Raw genomic sequence first — 20,024 nt, forward strand, 5'->3', positions numbered from 1 at the left:
GGTCTCAAGGCGGGGAACGGAGGAGGAGAGATTTGAGGGACGTTCGGAATGAGGAAAAGGTGGAAATAGAGCAGAGTGAGAGGGGTAAGGAGTTCCAGTGTAGGGGGGCTAAGAGATGGAAGGAGCAGAACCGGGATGAGGCACAAGGGGAAGGAGGAACAGAGAGGAGGAGGAAGTGGTCGGCAGAGCGAAGGGAGCGAGAGGGAGTGTAGAACGAGAGGAGGGAGGCGAGATAAGGGGAGCAAGACCATAGAGAGATTTAAAGACTAGGCAGAGAAATTGAAATTTGAGATGGGAGTGAAAGGGAAGCCAGCCAAGGGAGGAAAGGGAACCAGAGATGGAGTCAGGGGGGAGAGGAGACAAAGGGTGCGGGCGACAGAGTGGTAGATAGATTTAAGTAAGACTAATCCAAAGAAGGAGGCAGAAGTGGTAGATGAACCGACCAGAAGGGGGAGTGTAGAGGAGGTCCCTGTTATGGCCTGCACTCCAGCCACCCATTTCGAAGTACCAGGAACGTGCACGCCAAGATATGTGACGTATGATGAGCAAATAAACCAGAAGAGAGCTGCACTAGGGCTCTGTCCAGTGCCAATCAGAAGAGCAATACCTATTGAAATGCCAATAACCAGGCAACCATGGGCAGTAAGATACCCATTGAGACAACCATACCAGCAAATGACACAAAACGAAGATGGTTTAAACACTGTCCCAGAAGACGAATGATGACGTCACAAGGGCCCGGACGGACGTACAGATGAACGAACGACAACCAAAAGATGACACACTAAGACGAGACACCATAGATAAGGATATCACAGACATAGAAGAAGAGACGATGTTGAAATATAAAGAAACCTAACTGTAAAGCAGGATGAAAGTATTCAACCAGCTAACGCCTGTACATAGGCATTTAACGCAAGAAGCTAAGAAAATAGTGCGGCTTGCTATGCTTAGTAGAAGAATAGAGGGGCAAGCGCCAGCTATATATCTACCTCGACGAAGCACATTATAAGTGCAGTCCACTTTATACAAAAGCAGAATTAACCCAGATTACTAAATATCAAACAGGCCAGGATTCTCAGCAAGGAGGAGGCCATGCCTAGGAAATCAAGGCCAACCCAAGAGAGGGAGGCGGGTGGCAACTTCGGAGAATCGAAACTTAAGAGCAGAGCAGCCTGCCCCGTGAAGGTTGAGATAAGGGGGCCCAGGTAGGTGGCGGCCGAAAAGGAGAATTAAATGCACAAATAGAAGGAAAACGAAGCAGATGAACGGTGTGCTAACACGTAACCAGCCAAGCGCGAAGAGTTACCAACGTCTGATGTCACCCAAAGCAGGAGATATCATAACATTTCCTGACAAGAAGCTACAGTTTCGAGGCCATCCTCAGCCAACTAATTGACACATAGCCATAAAGTACTGATTGATGGAAGGGAGGCTGGGTGAATCTTGGGACATCCTGTATCTGGGTGACCATTTTGCATGCTGCTAATTAAATTGGAGATTTATGCTTAGGGCTGTAGCCAGCCCAATCACAGTGGGCCAAATCAAGTAAGGTCCTATAGTTAATAGAACCAATGGGATGTCATACTTTTAGTGACGTTTGCATAAGTAATGTTAGAGGGAAGGGCGTAGAAGCCCCCCTGATAAAAGTTAACCAATCCTCACACTCCGTTACCATATACAGATATAGCACCTATATATAAGTTACCTTTTCCAACCAATAGAATTGTATGACAAACTTATGAGTGTTACATATCAATGATGACGAATTTCTGCTGTATCTATTGCTGTTGAATGAAGATTGTTGGTAGTTGAAGCGAGACGGGCGATCGCATCACTGTTGTTTTCCATGTTTCCCCCTTTTTTGTAAACGGACTTCCCTTTGCCAAACCACTGAGTTGTCCTTATTGATTGGTGTTGGAGTAAGACAATCCCGCACCCCATCCACCTCAAGGTGCAGCTATCTCATCTTAAAGTACTCGAGGGTGAGCTCTGATCCTATGGGCCCGTCAGAGGTCACTCCACCCATCCTGTACAGTTACAAACAAGGAATGCGCCCTAAAGCTCCTTCACCGCTGGTATTACTCCACAGTTTGCCTGCACCACTGCAACGCTGACATAGACCTGAGCTGCTGGAGATGCTGCGGCGAGCAGGGATCCTTTTTCCACATGTGGTGGGGGTTGCCCGACAGTACAGACCTTCTGGAGGGAGGTCCTGCGGATCCTGAAGACATCACCCAACGCAAACTACCGATGGACCCGGAGGTGGTCCTTCTCGGGGTGGTGAGCCCAGACTACTATCCCACAACAGGATGATCTGCCAAACTGCTTACACACCTACTGCTTGCAGCCAAGATCATAGTGGCACGGAAGTGGAAAGCTCAGGAGGATCCTCTTTTGGCCCTCTGGTGGATAAAAGTTTGGAAGATCCTGGTGGCGGAGAAGGTCACAGCGGCTAAGGAGGGGTCGCTCCACCGACTGCTTGGCACCAATACTGGACTACCACTCCTGATTCCCGGCATTAACATTTCAATCCCGCCTGATATCGAACTTCCTTAGCCCCCAAAGTCCTGACGAGTCTCCAAACCATCAGAGCACCACAGACTAAACAGGTGGCAGAGGAGGGACCACTGGCAGGGGGTAATGGTCAAGCCGCATGCATATTATATGTAAAGGGAGTCACAATAAAACATGTAATGCATAGATAACGTTGTAACCAAAATAAATAAAGTTGTTAAAAAAAAAACAGGCATTGTCCCAGATAGCCTCAAAGAGGCCTAGGTGCGTCCCCCTGAAAAAAAAGCTCAAACTAGACCCATCACAACCTAATAACCACCGGCCTATAACAACCGTCCCGTTTCTCCTCAAAATATTAGACAAGGTTGCTCACACACAGATCCAACTCTTCCTAGAAACTAACACCATACTAGTAAAAAGACAATCGGGATTCCGCAAAGGGCACGGGACTGAAACCGCCCTGCTGGATCTAAAAAATCAGATCACCCAAATCTTGGACAATGGCAAACCCGCCCTCCTTCTCCTCCTAGACCTCTCTGCTGCGTTCGATCTTGTGGATCATAAAACTCTCACTGCACACCTCACGCAAGCAGCACACTTCTCCGAACAAGCAGCTTCCAGGATCACTTCCTTCCTAAAAGGAAGAGCAATGAATGTCTTCTCAAACATAGCTAATGCAGCTACAACCATCATTCACTGTGGTGTCCCACATGGATCCTGTACTGCTCCTACACTATAAAATCTCTTTAAAAAGCCCCTTTTTGATAAACCTGATGCACTTGGGATCGCTTACACAAATTATGCTGATGATACCCAGGTGCTCCTTCCCTTAACTGGATCATATCACCAAGACGCCATAGCCCTTAGGCAAATCTGCTCCACCATCCAAGCATGGATGGCCACGAACGGCCTATGCCTTAACGTGAACAAGACAGATTCTGATTCTTGGCCAACAAGCCACTCTAGCTAAGCTAGACAGTCTTTATTCCAACTTTAACATCGACAATTGCATCATCCCTCTCCTATACTCTGTTAAGACTTTAGGAGTCCACACTGATGCCACATTGTCAATGAACAGGCGAGTCAGTGCTATTGTCTCTGCCTCCGCCCTAAGTACCAAACTTATTAACGCCATCAAACCCTTCCTAACTAAGGAAAACTGTCTCTCAATAGCCAGAGCCACCATAGGGGCTAAGCTCGACTACTGCAATGCGCTCCTAGCCGGCACCTCCAACAAAAACGTAAACAAACTTCAAATCACCCAAAATAACTCACAAAGAATGTATAAACGCACCATTGCTGTGGACATTTGCCGCCAGGCACGGCTATCCATCCACACACTCCAGAATGCAGTTTCGGCTATGACAAATTTGGTCTAGCTGGTCACATAATTTTTTGCGCTGAAACACCAGAATTCCTTCAACCCCTCTGCCATTAGAATACAGCGACAACCCTCGTCAAATTCGGTCTAGCTGGGTACACACTGACTCTCCTGTACTAGCACTCTGTCATGACCACCCTCAGCGCCCGCCCACGTACCTGACCTCTTGGGCTACTTACTGGAACCTAGCCAGCCCGCCTAAATCCTAAATTCGACCAAATGAACAAACGCTTCTTAAGTCTAATCGTAGAACTTTTCCTATACCTGGACTTCGGTCCCCGAGGGCGTTCCTAGCACAAAGCATGTTGAGACGATACAAATGGCAAAAGGCACAATATAAGTAACGACTGCAATAAATACAATGGGCCTCATTTTGCCAGAAACACTGGGGGATTACGACCCTGGCATTCCGGGAAGTCAGGCGCCGGTAAACTGTTAATCCCCCTTCCCATTTGAGTCCCATAAGACTCAATGGGAATGGGGACTACGGAAGCACCGGCACTGTTAATAACGGTGCCAGTGCTTCCGTAAAACTCTGCTGGCGGGTGCCATTCCGTCCACCAGCTCCGACGCTGGCGGGCAGGACAGCACCCACCAGCAGAGTCATACTGTGCCGGTCCGGAAACACTGGTGCTGGTTATGAGGCTCAATGTTTGTTCTATTTCAAAGTTGCTTCTGCTGCATAGCAGATCGATTCTCAAGGGTACATCAATTACACATATTCTTTGTGATGGAATAAAACGGTTTCTGGCTGTTGTGCCAAAGTATTGCATTGTTGCACGAGCACCCCTTTCAGAAGTATCTCTATTCTATAGTGGGTTAGCCAATATGGTTTTATAAAATGCTTTAAAATGTGTTTTTGTCCCAATTTGGACACATTTCCGAATTCTTGCTGGCTGTGCTTACTTGTATAGTGTTTCCCCTGTCAAGCAATTTCACACACATGAAAAGTAACATAATTAAACGCTCACCAAGAAAAAATATTCTGAGAGAACTTTCCAGAGGCATGGATGTTGTTTTTCTAGTAGCACAGACCTGCGTTACTTACAGAATCGGGCACTGAATTATCTCCAGTGCTTAGCATTGTGGTTTGTTGAATCACTAATGAAAGGTCTTTTTAAATGCAATATTTTTCGTTTTCACTATTAGGTGGTGCTGCAGCACCTATAAGCCAAACCTATTGCACTGGATAGCAGCTAAGAGGGAGATGAGATGCGAGGAGGGACACAAAAAAAGCGTGTAGGTGTTTGGTGGTTAGCCCACCCATTCACTGCCCATGCCCATGCTAATCCTTATGGCCATTTCCACCAATGTCCTGCCCCTCCCACCCAAAACGCACCTGCCTGGGATCTCTGAGCTAGCTATATCAAGCAGTAACATCTACCTTAGTGCTCAAAGTGCCTCCCACTGTTATTTCAAAGCAGTCTTCTGAGAGTTCATGGATTAATTGGAGCTCTAAACTAGCTACTTGTGCAACAATCATGCATAAACCAAGCCACGTGATTTATAAGCAGAATGACTGTCCTTGGATGAAGTCCTGTTAGAAAAAGCATTGGCAAAACCAACAGCTTGGCTGCTGTATATGGATTAGGCATTACCCAGGCCCTGGTGTATACCGATTAGGCATTTTCCGGCACCTGTAGGGCCTGGAAAATGCCTAATCCATATATAATACTATGCACAGTGCCTACAAGTCGTACTATTTTGCACCTGCTACCATCACTTACCAAGTAGTATTCATTACAGCAGTGCCTGTGAAATGCCTACACAAAAGCCACAAGCGGTGGCATTGCCACTGCTTGTTTCACATTGTTGCATGCTTCATCGGATACATAAAGGTTTAACACACTATAACAAGTCTCAATATCCTGAACTAACAAAAAAACCCACAACTCTTCTGGGCCAAGTTAGACAAATACGGAACCCCAACACTTACTGATTTGCAATCAGGCGCTGAGCATAATCAATATTTAGTGATGGCTGGCCCGGAGAACAGTGTATGGGGGCTTGCAGGACCTTCGCAGGGGGGCCTGGTCTGCACACGAGAACGGCGCTGGTCGCTCTCCCCACCCGCAACGGCTCGCCATCTTTTCCTGACCTTGTCTTAATAATTCAGATGCCGCCCCCATCATCCACCTACACACGGAGTAGCCCACAGAAACGCGAATCATTCCAGGAAGAGGCAAGTCAAACAGTCATGGGTGCATACTCGTGACTTTCCCCTTGAACTCTTCAGCGGAACCCAGCACAGTTTACAGTCGGCGCGCACGTAGCTTTACTCCATTGCTTTGCATATACAGGCACAGTCCCATTATACCCTCCCTTGGGTTTGCTTCCTTTGCTGGATGTAGGAGCTACATGCTCACCCTTTATTATGCATCTTGCTTTTCCGTGCAGCGCTATACAAGTCTAAATATATAGATGTATAACTTCCACCCCCACAAGATTACCTTAGCACACCTCACACTGTGGCAGCTTCTTAGCATTACACACTGCAATGTTAGTGCAATGTCCCACTTTACTGTAAAGCACGTAGGGCAGGGGAGAAAGAGAGCACACGAGTGACCTACCCCGCATCCTTGAGCAGATCCAGAAAGGCATGAAACTTCTGGAACGAGGTCTCAATGCTCTCCAGCACGCCGTCATCTTCCAGCAGCGTGCTGGCCTCTGTGTGCTTGTGAATGGCCTCAGACAGCGACAAGTTGATGTGTCTTAATCGTGTATTTTCAATCTCCAGCTGTCAAAAGAAGGACAAACAAAGTTTCACCACGAAATGAAGACTTTCATAACCGCCGGGAAAATCTTGTCTAATATATTGCACATATGTGTAGTCCATATATCGACCGGGTCTACCGCGTTGCCCTGAAATTACTGTGTAATGTAAAGCAGTAGCTGTTGACAGTGGTTGTTCAGTCCTTCACAAAAAGGAGTGAACCATTTGCAGCAGGGGTGTTGCTAGGTCTAGAAAAGATCAGGGGCTAAGCCAATGTCAGGACTGGCGGGATTCGGGGCTAGCTATAGCCTTTTGGTTGTAGTCCCTGAGCTTCTACCTGGGTCTACAACCAAAAGACCCGTGGCTATAGGCTAGCCCGCTTACCCCCACTCGCCCCCCAGCCACGCCTCTGATGCTGATTTGCAGCAAGAGACCATTTGCCCTTATGCACTTTCTTTTTGATAGTTTCAGAGAGGAAGTGAAGGACTGCGCTTATGTATGGTCTTGTCTTCCCCTCACTTGAGCAACACAGACCAAGCAGAACAGTGGCCCTCATTACACGGACGGCGGTAAGGGTTTACCGGTACCGGTAAGGGTACCAGTGCCGGTAAACCCTTACCACCTTACTACGAGGTCCCTTTGTGGGACCCTACCTTAACGGCTGGTTTTACCAGCCGTTAAGGATGGGACCCGCAAACGGACCTAGGAGGTAGTTACGGTACCGCAATTTGCGGTACCGTAATTACCACCTTCCCCATTCCCATTGAGCCCTATGGGGGCAAAAATGGGAATGGGGAAGGGCCATGGTGAATGGGGAATTCACACCTTGGAATAGGGCGGTAATTCCGCCATTCACTATGGCGGACTCGGTAAAATACCGGCAGCAACCATGGCGCTAGTAGCGCCATGGTTACTGCCGTCCGTGTAATGAGGCCCTAGTGTGTGTTATTTTTGAGGAAGGGCATCAACAATGCTGAATACTACAAGTGAAATATAGTGCATAAAGATAAAAGCAGAGCAATCAAAAGCCATGAAAACGACCTCAGGATAAGAGCTGTGTGATAACATACTGTTTGCCAACAATCAGCAGTTGCTAAAAAGGGAAACTGGATTGGCCAGAGCAACTTTGCTTACATGTTGGCTTGTTGCGTGAATGGACACTGGGTCAAAGGTAAGAGATAGCACGTCTGAGTCAATGATTCACGAGAAGCCGGAATTAGCAAAGTAAAGCACAGGACAAAGGAGGAAGCATCGAACACACCAGAGCAATGCTTCGTTTTAAAGTATGCATTCGCCATCACCAAAAAGGGTAGTGAAATCGTTAACATTGCAATTCTAGATGTACGGTACACAAAAACCAAACCAATAAAACAATGAGAACAAAAGTTGCACATCACAAGCACAGTATTGTGAACACCTCCCCGCTCACCACTGGGCAGGATAAAACAAAGCGAGATGGACAATAAGGCCATACCTACCTGACAACTGGAAGCCCAAACGTGGCCACATGTAAACTGCAGTCAAGTAGCACCCAACGTTCCAATCCCCCCCACCATGTCTTCAGCTGCCTCATAGAAATGAACTGTGATTTAGGGCGAGTTAGTACAATAAGAGGCTCATGTCCAGTAAAAGGGTGAAAAACTGCATCCGTGAAAAAGTGCAATCGCAAAAAAAACGCATGTGCCGCGAAGAAGAGCGGTCCCGCAGATGAAGACACCGCTGCATTAAGTTATAATGCAGCTCATTCCCAAGAAAGGATATAGACACAGTTATATTTGAATGTGTTTAAAGCTCTTTTGTGTAAAAGGTTTCAAAATGGGCTAGAAGACAGTTCGCGCCAGTTCCATCATGACCACTGATCTGCTGCAAGCCTTACTGGCCTGGGGGCGAGTGCTGGTGGGGCCTAATCCAAAACATCCTTGAACACACCAACAATTGCGAGGCTACCCAGTAGCCCTAAACAGGATCTGGTGGAGCTGGCAAGTCTACCGAAAACACTGCTAAAATGGACGTTCCTTTGGGCACTGGTGACCAGTAGGTGTCCCAAAGTTTGAGCCCATGTGGAAATGACCGAGGAGGAGACCAGATCGTGTAACAGGCTCATATGATAAGAAGGTAACGAGAAAAAGTGCCAAAATGAAGAGTGATGAGAGACTGTCTTAGTTGGGAAGATATGATAATGGGCCTCATTACGAGTTCGGTGGGTTGCCGCCAAACTCATAAAACCGTTCTGCCACCTGATATCCCGGCGCCACCTGCAGATTACACGTCCTGGCGGCCTGGGATGTCAGGCGGCAGAAAGTGTATGTCCCCGTTCCCGTGAAGTGAGAGGACACAGAATCACCGGCACCGTTTCTAATGGTGCCCTTGCTTCTGTGAAAACCATACCTAGAGATGCCTGTGCCCTGGTAGGTCAGGCCTGCTGGGAGCAACGGCCCCTGCAGGCATACTTGTAGTCTGGTGGCCCGGAAAGGGTGCCGATATGCTGCTACCGGCACCCGTATTTCCGGACCGCAAGGCTTGTAAAGAGGCCCAATGGCTTGAAAAACTACCCAAGGCTGATGGGGCAGAAAGAACGGTTGCTCCCTGTAGTGGCTACTGTATTCCTAGTCCAGAGACCCCTTTCCTCCATACTCTATGTGTGTGCCCAAAAGGGGACGGGACCAGTGCGCTTGACCTTTAATTTACAGGAGCATGCAGGCATGATCATGCTCTGTTAACTCTGCCCTCGGGCACCCCACACCTCAGTTCCCCTTTTACTGCACTACTGGTCATATTATGTGGATGGAGGGAGGGCTTAATGGCGCAAAGGGGACTTTGGATTAGATGTACAGTAGTCACTACTTACTCCTGTTTCTTACTCCTACATTCTGTCCCCTTTAATCCGTACTGTATGGGTGATTTGAACACACTACAATCTGTGGGATTAGGCAACCTTACTCACTACTTTAAGCAAAACGTTATTCAGGTCTGCTTGCCCGAAGGCAGAGCCAGCCGTCGAGTTGATATGCAAACAGTAATGCCCAAGTGGCGCTTTGCTAATGGTGTTCCAGGAGACATCTCTCTGAAATGTCAATGCTGCTGCTTTTGCTCCAAACGCATGTGGATGTATACCAGATGGTGGAGCTTTCTTTTACACTTTGTAAGCATTGAGAATTCCGGCTAACATCCATCGGACAATGGATGCTTCAAACGTTTAATTTCCTGGAGATGAGCCACCAAATGGGACAAACACCACCTGTTTTTCTGAAATCTTTGTTGCTAGCCAAATAGATTTTAAGTGCCTGTCTGATATCCAGGTAATGCAGTGTCTTATCTGCTTCAGACTGCAAGTACTGAAAGAATGCTGGCAAAACAATCTCTTAGTTTATGAGAAATTCGGACCCAATTTAAAGCAAGAAACAGGGGTGGGTCCTCAGCACCACCTACCACTGTTTGTTTGTTTATTTTATTTGTATGGCGCACCCAACCCAGAGGTATTTGGGCGCCTTTAACAAAAAGGTTACCAAGCATACTTTCAGCTTAGTTACAGTGGATACAAAAGATACAGTGTATTATACAAGATACAATGAGGAGATATATACATAAAGTACAGGTACAGAAGAGAATACATAAGTAGTCAGGAAGAGGTTACTTAGAGACAAGAAGTCAGATATCCTCATATGTACAGGACTAGAACTATCCAGTTGTGTCATTAGTAACAAGCCCCTTTATAGTGTTGCGCCTGAACATGAAGAAAGGTTGGTTGGCTCTCAGTGAGGGAGGTAAGGTGTTCCATGCTTGTGCTGCCATAACAGGGGAGCTACTTCTTCCTGCTTTTTATAGTTTAAATCTAGGCACGACCAGACAGGATGAGTCGACTGTCCTTGTGGGTCGTGATGTGGATTTTTTAATGATTCTCTCAGAAAGGTAGATAGAGTCTGCTTGATTAAGGCATTTATGCGTTCGTGATAAAGCCTTAGTAGAAATCCATTTGTTCGGTCTCCTCAAGTGCGAGATGTGTTCTCTCCTTGGTATGCCATGAGCTGCTCTGAGAGCATTGTTTTGCAGAATTTGGATTTTATTGGTGATTTATTTGCTCGCCCCCAAGTACAAAGCATTACAATAATCCAGCTTGGAGAGGATGAGTGCTCTAGCTAGGATTGTGCAACTTTCTTTGGACAGAAATGGTTTGCAAGCAGCAACCAGCTTGCAAGTGTAAACTGTAAAGGATGCCATGGTGTTGACTTGTTTGGTGAAGGTGAAGGCAGAGTCGAGGTAAAAACCTAAGGTTTTTACTTCTTTTACCACTTTAATGGCATTACCATTCATATTGAAGGAGGTACAATTCAAGCTCAATTTGTTGAGGTTGGCTGTGGTTCCGAGTATTAGGAGCTCGGTCTTATCATTCAGGCATAGGCCCCGCATAGATGATAAGGTATATTTTATTCACCAATGCCAAGTCCCTGTCATACTCTCCTGTAAAAGGTATGAGGATCTGGGTATCATTTGCATAGTTAGTGTAGGTGACACCCAGATGGTCTAGGTCATCTAACAATGGCTTTGTGAATATATCATACATTGTAGGAGAGACACAGAAACCTTGTGGCACACCACAGGTTATCGGGATCGGATCAGCAGCTGCTAGTGGAAAGAAGACTCTCGTAGTTCTGTTGTTCAAAAAGGGCTTTCATCCAGGTGATAGCGTCTTGTGAAAAGTACGCTGCTGAGGCAAGGTGTTTACAAAGTACTTGGTGATCGAGCAGAATGAAGGCGGCCGAGAGAGCAAGGAGTAACAGCAAGGCTGTTTTTCCTTTATCCGTAAGTTCATCGATCTGTGTTTTTAGATCTATTAAAGCTGTCTCGGTACCGTGACATGGTCTGAAGCCAGATTGGCCGGCTCCAAGGCGGTGGTTGGTCTCCAGGTACTCCTGTATTTGGATGTAAGCCACTTTGTCAAGGATCTTGAGTAAAAATGTTACAGTAGTGATTGGCCTATAGTTGGTAGGGATTGAGGGGTCCAGTGATTTTGTTTTCAGGAGGGGTAAGATCCAGGACTCCTTTAAGTTACTGAGGACAGTGCCAGATGTAAATGAGGAGTTAATTAAGATAGTTATAAATGGTGTCAGTTCTCTAGCGGCGTCTTTGATTATCTGTGCTGGGCAGCTGTCTCCTTGACACCTTGATGGTTTGAGGGAGGAAATGATTTTTTCTACCTCATAGGTGGAAACTTGGGAGAAGCTGAAGTGATGTGGAGGTTTGCAGGACGACGCTATGGCTGTGCTATGTTTACCTATGTTAGGAAGGTTAGCTTTTTTATTTGCAATCTTACTTTGGAGGAGAGACATTTTATTCACTAAGGCATTCTGGATATTCGTGCACCAGGGTTTGTCCTTCAGACACTCGTCTGTCGGAGGAATGGGCGATTCCATTTCCATTAGAATGGTAAACAGTTCCTTGGTGCTTGAGCTAGCTTTATTAATCCTCTCATTATAGGATTGCTGATTGGTAAGTATTATTTCTAGTCTGTAGAGGGCAGCTAGGTTGATCAGGTTAGTTTTGTTTTCCTCAGTAGGAAGGAGTTTTCACAGGGTTTCAAGTTTTCTTTTTTCAGTTCTAAGGGATTTTAAGTGAGGGGTGAACCATGAGTTCAGATGAGCCTTAGGTTTGCTTTTCCGCATTTTAAGTAGAGCAATAGCATCTAGTGCTTTGGTCATGGCAGTGTTATAGGCATCTACTTGGTTATCTGGACTGGATGAGTTTGGAAGTAAATTGAGAGTGGGCGTGATGAGTGGTATAAGCTTATCTACGGTAATGTTCCCTTTATTCCTCATACAGAGGGGAGGTGCTATTGGATTGATCTTGGAGTTGGAAGTATTAGCTGATAGGGTAAAGGAAAGCAGGAAATGATCTGTCCACGTTTGGGGCATAATAGATGTGATAGACGCTGCGCAATTGAAGTCCGCCACCCAGTCAAGGGTTCTCCCTTTGTCATGGGTGGCCTGGGTCACTCTTTGAGTGAATCCCAATTCTGTTAGTACATTGGAGATTGCTGGAGCGTGATGGCCGTTAGGATCATTAAAACCTAAGTTGAAGTCTCCTAGCAGGAGAATTTGAGAGGTCAGTTTAGTATTATCAGAAAGAATTACGGTGAGGTCTTCTTCGAATAAACCAATCTGTCCTGGTGGTCTATACATTAAGTATGTTGTTAGGGTGCCAGAATTAGAGATTGGTAATTTAACTGTATGTAGTTTTCAGGAACGAAAAACAGGAAAGGGGGCTATTCTCATAGCTAGGTCAGATTTGGCAATGAGCGCAATGCCTCCGCCTCTAAAGTCAATTCTGTCTGCTCTTATGATTTCGTAGTTATCAGGTACTGCTAGTAGGAGGGCAGGGCCTGCAGCAGCGTGAAGCCATGACTCTGTTATAGCAAGGAAGTCAAGATTGTCAGATGTGATCAGATCCACTATTTCTGTAGTGTGCGCCACCAAGGATCTGGCGTTGATTAAAGCGCCCTTGATATTAGGGTGGTTAGAGTCATTAGTCACAACATGAGGTTTACCCAGGCATGTTTTGAGGTGTGAATCTGGAGTGGTAGTTGAGTCAGACTTTTTATTTCTGTAATAGGTTTTGGTTTTAATGTTGTTCCTCATAATAGTGGGATTTATTTTAGTGAGGGTATTGGTCGGTGGGCTGGCACATTCACTTGTAAGCCTAAAGCCAATGAGGCATACAGTAGTTTTAACAAAAGAAAATGAGGAACGTACATAATGCTAGCGGTGTGCCACATTAGTTGACTATGGCACAGTGGTTAAACAAGTACCCAACAACAGTACTAAGTTACAATGCCAAATGGTGGGTGGAATTAATAGAATAGTGGCATGCAGGGTGGATAGTAGTGTTGCAATCTAAACAATGGAGGCAGAGATGGGAAAGAGAATAGTAGATATTATCAAATCAAGTCAAATACAGAAGGGATTCATCCCTTGCAATTGGTAGTGAGCTGCTGGTATTAATAGTGTCAAGAGAACAAATCGCAAAACCTAGCCTTATCAATGCCTCTTTCAAAACAGGCATGGTACCCGACAACTTAAAAGATGCCTGGGTCATGCCACTCCTCAAAAAACCTTCACTTGACCCTAGTAACCCCTCGAATTACAGACCTATTATGACGGTGCCTTTACTACTTAAAATACTGGACCGCGCCGCTTACTTACAAATTCAAGCATATCTAGAAACTAATAATATCCTGGGCCTTAGGGAATCTGGTTTCTGCCCTAGACACGGTACGGAAACGGCCTTGATTGACCTTGTAACCCAAATACATGATATAAAAGACAAGGGTAAATTAGCACTCCTACTACTATTCGACCTATCGGCCGCCTTTGATCTTGTTAACCATCAAATACTGTGCCAACACCTAAAATCAGCCACACATTTCTCTGACTCTGCTACCTCTTGGATTAGGTCTTTCCTTGCTAATAGAACCAGCAGAGTCTTCTTATCTTCAGCCTCTGCTGAACCGTCTCCTGTACTTTGTGGGGTCCCTCAAGGATCATGCGTCTCCCCTACGCTCTATAATGTTTTCACTAAAGTCCTTAACGGTATTTACCCAGTAATCCAAGCCTGGATGGCACACCATGGACTCTGTCTAAATGATGAGAAAACTGAGATAATAATACTTGGCTCCCGCTCTAGAATGAACAAACTAGACCCATCATTCAAATCCTTTATTATTGACAGCAACACCATTATGGCCTCCAATAACACTAAAACCCTCAGTATTTACCTAGACGACACCTTATCCTTCAACAGACAAACCAACGCTGTGGTTGCAGCATCTGCCTACACTTGCAAGCTAATCACTACTTGCAGGCCCTTGCTTACGACACCTAACTGCATCACCCTGGCCAGAACGTTAGTTACGTCCAAAATCGATTATTGTAACTCGCTCCTGATTGGGACTAGCCTTAGAAACATGAACAAACTACAAGTGACACATAATAACACTATCAGAGCGGCCCTTAACATCCCGAAGAAGTCGCACATATCTGACATTAGACGCAACCTGAACTGGTTATCCGTCAAACACAGAACCGCCCTCAAAACACCAGCCTTAACACAAAGCTAGAATCAACCTCACCCAAGTATACCTCTCCAACAGACTCCTGTCACAGACCTCTTCAAGGCCCCAAAGATTGGCCCAAGCCCACACTACGGCCATTCCTAGATTCAAGCTGCAGAACTCAGGGGGTTCCAGCTTTCCTGTCCAGGCGGCTAAGCTCTGGAATACGCTTCCGACGCCTATTAGATCTGAGCCCTCCTTCCACAACTTCAAAAGAAAATCCACACTCTGGTAACATGAACTAGACCGCCAGGCTCCTTATGGCTCTCACTAGCATGGCCGCGGCTGCGGTCAACCGTTCAGTATTTGTCTGAACTCAATACTATGTACTGCCTACTATTGTCGTAACCTATTGTAATGTGTAACTGAATAATCCTGCATAACTGTACTGCCTTAAGAGCTGTAATAGCTGTAAGATATGCGCCCAGCTGCCCCAGGGCCGGGAGCGATTTACATATAAATAAAATACAAAATACAAATACAAATCACAATCACAGTGGGCTAGATATAGCAGCACATAACGGACTAAAGTACAGCAGTGACTGGCAGGACTGAAAGTATGATAAGAGGCAGTAGCATATTATGGAGAGATGATCACAATAATCTAGGTATGACAATCATACATTAATCAGCATAAAACACACTGTATTTCGAACAGGTTCTAGCCGGCGTTTTAGCACTGTTGTAGTAAGAAAAAAGTCAGTGCATTCCAAATCAAGTAATGTAAATGTAAAGCTCAGGTAGCGGCACAGTAAATTCAGCATAGTTGTGTATATAAAGACATTAAGCCCTTGTATAAAATGGCAGCAGTACATGGATACAATGCAGTGAATTATATATAAGATCTGTGACAAGCTCATGAGTTAGAAGTGTTCATATGGTCTCTGTTCTCTCGCTTTTCTCCTCTTCTCACATTAATGGTGGCATTCGCTGGGATGCCCTCCTGGCCTCCTTCCTTTCCTCTAAGGTCATCATTAATGTCTACTCTAATGGAACCATCCTGGTCCAAGGCCCTCAGGCCAACCTTCATCTCTTTGATAGACGCTTTCCGTGCCTCATCAACTTCCTTTCTTCTCCTGCTGTCGCCCCCCCTTCCTTGGCTACCTTGCCTACCCCCTCCCTCTCTGCCCCCTCTCGGTGCTTTCTACACCTCCGCAGGGCGTACCTCTGATCTGTACCCCTCCCCAGAAGTCCTTCAAGGAGGGCAACCTTCTCCACATTGCCACTCTTAACTCCCGCTCCGCAGTCTAACACTCCTCTGACATCTGCCGCCTTCTTGAAGAACTTGACCTCGTGTCTTCGGTCTCACTGAGACATGGTTTACGGCCAGCTCTGTCACCAGCTTTGACACGCTCCTACCCGATGGCTACAAGATCCTCTCCGCGCCCAGGCCCAACCGTTCTGGTGGGGGCGTAGCCCTTATCTTCCCTGAGTGGATTCCTGGCTCTATCATTCCTACGCAGTACTACTCCTCTTTTGAATGCCTCGTCTGCAGGATCTCTCCCTCGCCTAGCCATTCCCTTACTGTGGCTACTATCCATCGGCCACCTGGTCAGGCTTCTTCCTTCCTCTCTGAGTGGGCGGACCTCTCCTCCTCACTCCTGGCCTCAACCACTCAACTCCTCCTCCTCCTCAGAGACTTCAACATCCACCTGGATGCCTCCTGTCCCCCCTCTGAACTCTTTCGCGACATCTGCGACTCCCTCTCCCTCACTATTCTCCTCCCTGGCCCAACTCACTCTGCAGGGCACACTCTCGATGTTCTGATCTCTTCAGACCTTCCCCTCTCTATCCCTCTCTCCACTCCTCTCTCCTGGAGTGACCACTTTCTCCTTTCCTCCCACCTCACCCTCCCTACCCCGCAGGCCAAGCCACCTCCGTCACTGCCACCCACCTTCTCAGTCACCCGACCCATGAAGCGTGTGTCAGTTGAGGCTTTCGCTGCCACCTTCTCACCTCCTCCTCCCCCCCTGGCTGTCTCTCACCCTGACACAGCCCTCTCCACTCTGCTATATCGGATACTCTTGACATCCTTGCCAGTCATGAGAATCCGCCTGAAGTCCAAAGCCAAGTGCAACTCCTGGTACGACTCAGACCTGGTCAGCCTAAAACGTAAGTGCAGGGTTGCCGAGAGGAAATGGCGTGCTTCAAGTTCATCTTCTGACAAACTGGCCTGCTGCAAAGGCAATACCGGCTCTCCGTCCTCACCAAGAAGAGAGCTCATATCCAAGCCTGTGTCTCTGCGGCATCTAACAATTCGGCTGAACTCATTAAAATCTGCAAGGAACTGACCAATCCTGCCGCAGTCTCTACCTCTCCTGTCCCTTCCCAGGCCCTCTGCAAGGCACTGGCCTCACACTTCATCTCTAAAACTCAGGACATCCTGTCCTCATTCTCCCCCTCTCACCCCCCCTCCCGCTATTCCCTGCTCTTCCACCCCCCCCCTCCTTCTCTACCTTTCCCCTTTTCTATCAGATGAGTTTTCTAGACAAGTCCGATCTATGAAAGTCTCATCGAAACAGGTTCACCCCTGTTCCTCCAAAACTATTAAGGATCAAATCGACTCCCTAGCTGCTGCCCTGGCAGATTTCTGCAATCACTCCTTCGCCACTGGAGTCTTCCCTTCCCCCCCTGAAGCACTCCCTTGTGCACCCTCTCCTTAAGAAACCCTCTGCTGACCCCTCCTGCCCGGCTAACTATCGCCCAATCTCCATAACTCCCTTCCTGGGCAAGCTCCTGGAGAAACTGGCCATCTCCCAACTCAATCTCCACACTGAATCTGTTGGTTGTCTTCATGACCATCAGTCTGGCTTCAGAGCTGCCAGAAGCACGGAAACAGCTCTCCTGAACATCCATGAAGGCCTGCTCTCCAACCTATATTCGAACACCCCTTACGTTCTTATCCTGCTTGATATCTCTTCTGCCTTTGACACTGTCAATCATGCCATCCTGCTCAACCGTCACCGTGACAACCTGGGTATCACTGGTCTGGCTCTGGCGTGGCTGCCTTCTTTCCTCTCCGACTGACCCTCCCAGGTCCAACTTGGGTCCTTCCTCTCTGACATCTTTTTCTCTACCTGTGGTGTCCCCCAGGGATCTAACCTCTCTCGCTGGCTGTTCAACCAATACCTGACACTCCTTGCCCACCGCATCGCCACTCTCTGTCCCAACTTTCAGTGCTATGCGGATGACACCCAACTCATTTTCAGGCTACCCTCAGCCTCCTCCACCTCCTCTCCATCCATCATCGCTAACTGTCTGTCTGCCATCAAGGATTGGTGTGCCGCCAACGACCTCTGCCTTAATGCCAGTAAAACTGAGATTCTACTCATCGGCACACCCACTCCCTCCTTCCCTGCAGCTCTCTGGCCGGCCTCTCTTGGCCCTCCTCCCACTCCCACCTGCAAGGCAAAAAACCTTGGGGTCATCTTCGACTCTGCACTCTCCTTTTCCCCTCACATCTCTGACATCTCTAAGAGGTCACACTACCAGCTGCACCTCATTAGAGGTATTCTTCCTTTCCTATCCTTCCCCCAGAAGCTCACTGTCTCCAGAGCCCTGGTCCTCTCCAAGCTGGACTACTATAACAGCCTCTATCTAAATCTTCCTGCCTCCACTCTCCGCCCTTTGCAACTTATCCAGAGCAGGACTGCAAGACGTGTCCTTGGCCTCAAGCCCAGGGATCGCATCTCTCCCGGACTGAAATCTCTGCACTGGCTCCCAATGGCTGCGAGGATTAAATTCAAAACCCTCTGCATTGTACACAAGGCCTTCTGGGGTCTGGGGCCGAAATACCTTCAACTCTCTCTTCCTAAATACCTTCCTTCTCGAGCTCTTTGCTCATCTGCCTCAAACTCCCTCAGGGTCAGTCGCTTCTCCAAGCAAAGAGTTGGTGGCAGATCACTCTCTTCGGCAGGGGCCTCTCTCTGGAACAGTCTTCCTGCCTCCCGGAAACTCAAGGAGAACCACCTCTGGTTCCGGAAACACCTCAAAACCTTCCTCTTTGCTTCTGCTTTCTCTCCTCCCCTCCCTTGCTGAACTCCTGACTGAAATGGCACTGGTTACCTGGCCAGCCTTCTGATCTCTGGCCCAGGCCCCGTCAACTGCCCACCTGCACTGCCTCCCTGGCAACCCTGCACTTGGGGACTGTTTCTGTATCCCTTCAGTCCCCTTACCAGCACTTTGTCCGCACTTCCTAAACTTGCCTGTTTTTTATGCGTTTTATTTATCTTATTTATTCCACTTCCCATGTACTGCACTTTCCCCTCTCCCTTTACCCCTTGCACTCTTCCTTTCCCCCCTTCCCATGCACTTGCGCGATCCGAATGACACCTGGCCTAGTAAGATCGTTGTCTGTCCTCCCTTTGTTCCCCCCCGTTGCCTCGTCGCGCCTTGAAACACTTGTGTATAGGCGCGTTATAAATGCCATATCATATCATCCTGTAAAGGAGGTTTTAGTGGCTGCCATGCAAAGGGCCATAGATTGGGTATTCGCAGTGAGAGGGCCAGCTCGCGTAGTTACGAATGGCACTGGGCAGTGTTCAGGAGATCCTCGAAAGAGATGTGAAGTAGGAGTAATGGGCAAGGCGACTATGCGGCAGTCGCGGTGTAACACAGAGGCGTGTTTTGAACGCATATGTGGCCTCTGGTATCGTAGGATGCAGTCAGTGAGGCTCCGGGAAGGAGTTGAAGGTAGTTAGGTAAGTGTATCAAAAGTAAGAAAGTGAACCAGGGGTATAAAGACAAGGGAAGGAGAACTCTCACCTGGACTAGTCCTGGCTCCCTGCGGTGAACAGGGGCAAACAGGTCCTTTTTCTGGCCTTCTTCGTGGCAGCCGGCGCTTCTGCCTACCGGCGGAATGTGATTGGCTTATGAGGCATTTCAGTTTCTAGGCAACAGGACAATAGCCTCGTTTTAGTGCCGCATTGCGCCCGCCATTTTGGTAGCAGGCGGAACGGAAAACAGGCAAACAGGTCCGATGCAGCTTATGATAAGCTGGAAAAATGTAGAGATTTCACTGCAAATTGTAGGGCACTTCGGAGAGCATAGGACAGATGCTCATATTTTCAATGGTCTCACCGTAGTAACTGTACTGTGCACCATGGAGATATCAGCACGGGTGCATGCCAGCACGGGCGGTTCTGCGGGTGCGCTAGTCTCGGGCAGGTAGCGGTCTGCTGGGCTGCTGCTGGTAGGGTGGGGGCTCCTGCCCTCTCCACTCAAACTAAGGGAGCTTCTGATACATTAGGGGGCAAACAGGGCCTTTTTCTGGCCTTCTTCGTGGCCGCCGGCGCTTCCGCCTACCGGCG

General features: G+C 47.6%; 1 protein-coding gene across 1 annotated transcript in view; it reads right to left on the minus strand.

Annotated features, from left to right (window-relative positions):
• CEP78 (centrosomal protein 78) overlaps nucleotides 1–20,024 on the minus strand; it is a 1,593,497-nt gene that overhangs the window by 276,389 nt on the left and 1,297,084 nt on the right. The window contains exon 14 of the mRNA XM_069625901.1: nucleotides 6,469–6,635. Coding sequence (XP_069482002.1) covers nucleotides 6,469–6,635 — 167 coding nt within the window. The remainder of the gene's footprint in view (nucleotides 1–6,468; nucleotides 6,636–20,024) is intronic.

This window comes from Ambystoma mexicanum, chromosome 6p, assembly GCF_040938575.1.
Source record: "Ambystoma mexicanum isolate Mex_15411 chromosome 6p, UKY_AmexF1_1, whole genome shotgun sequence".
In the NCBI taxonomy this organism is placed as follows: Eukaryota; Metazoa; Chordata; class Amphibia; order Caudata; family Ambystomatidae; genus Ambystoma; species Ambystoma mexicanum.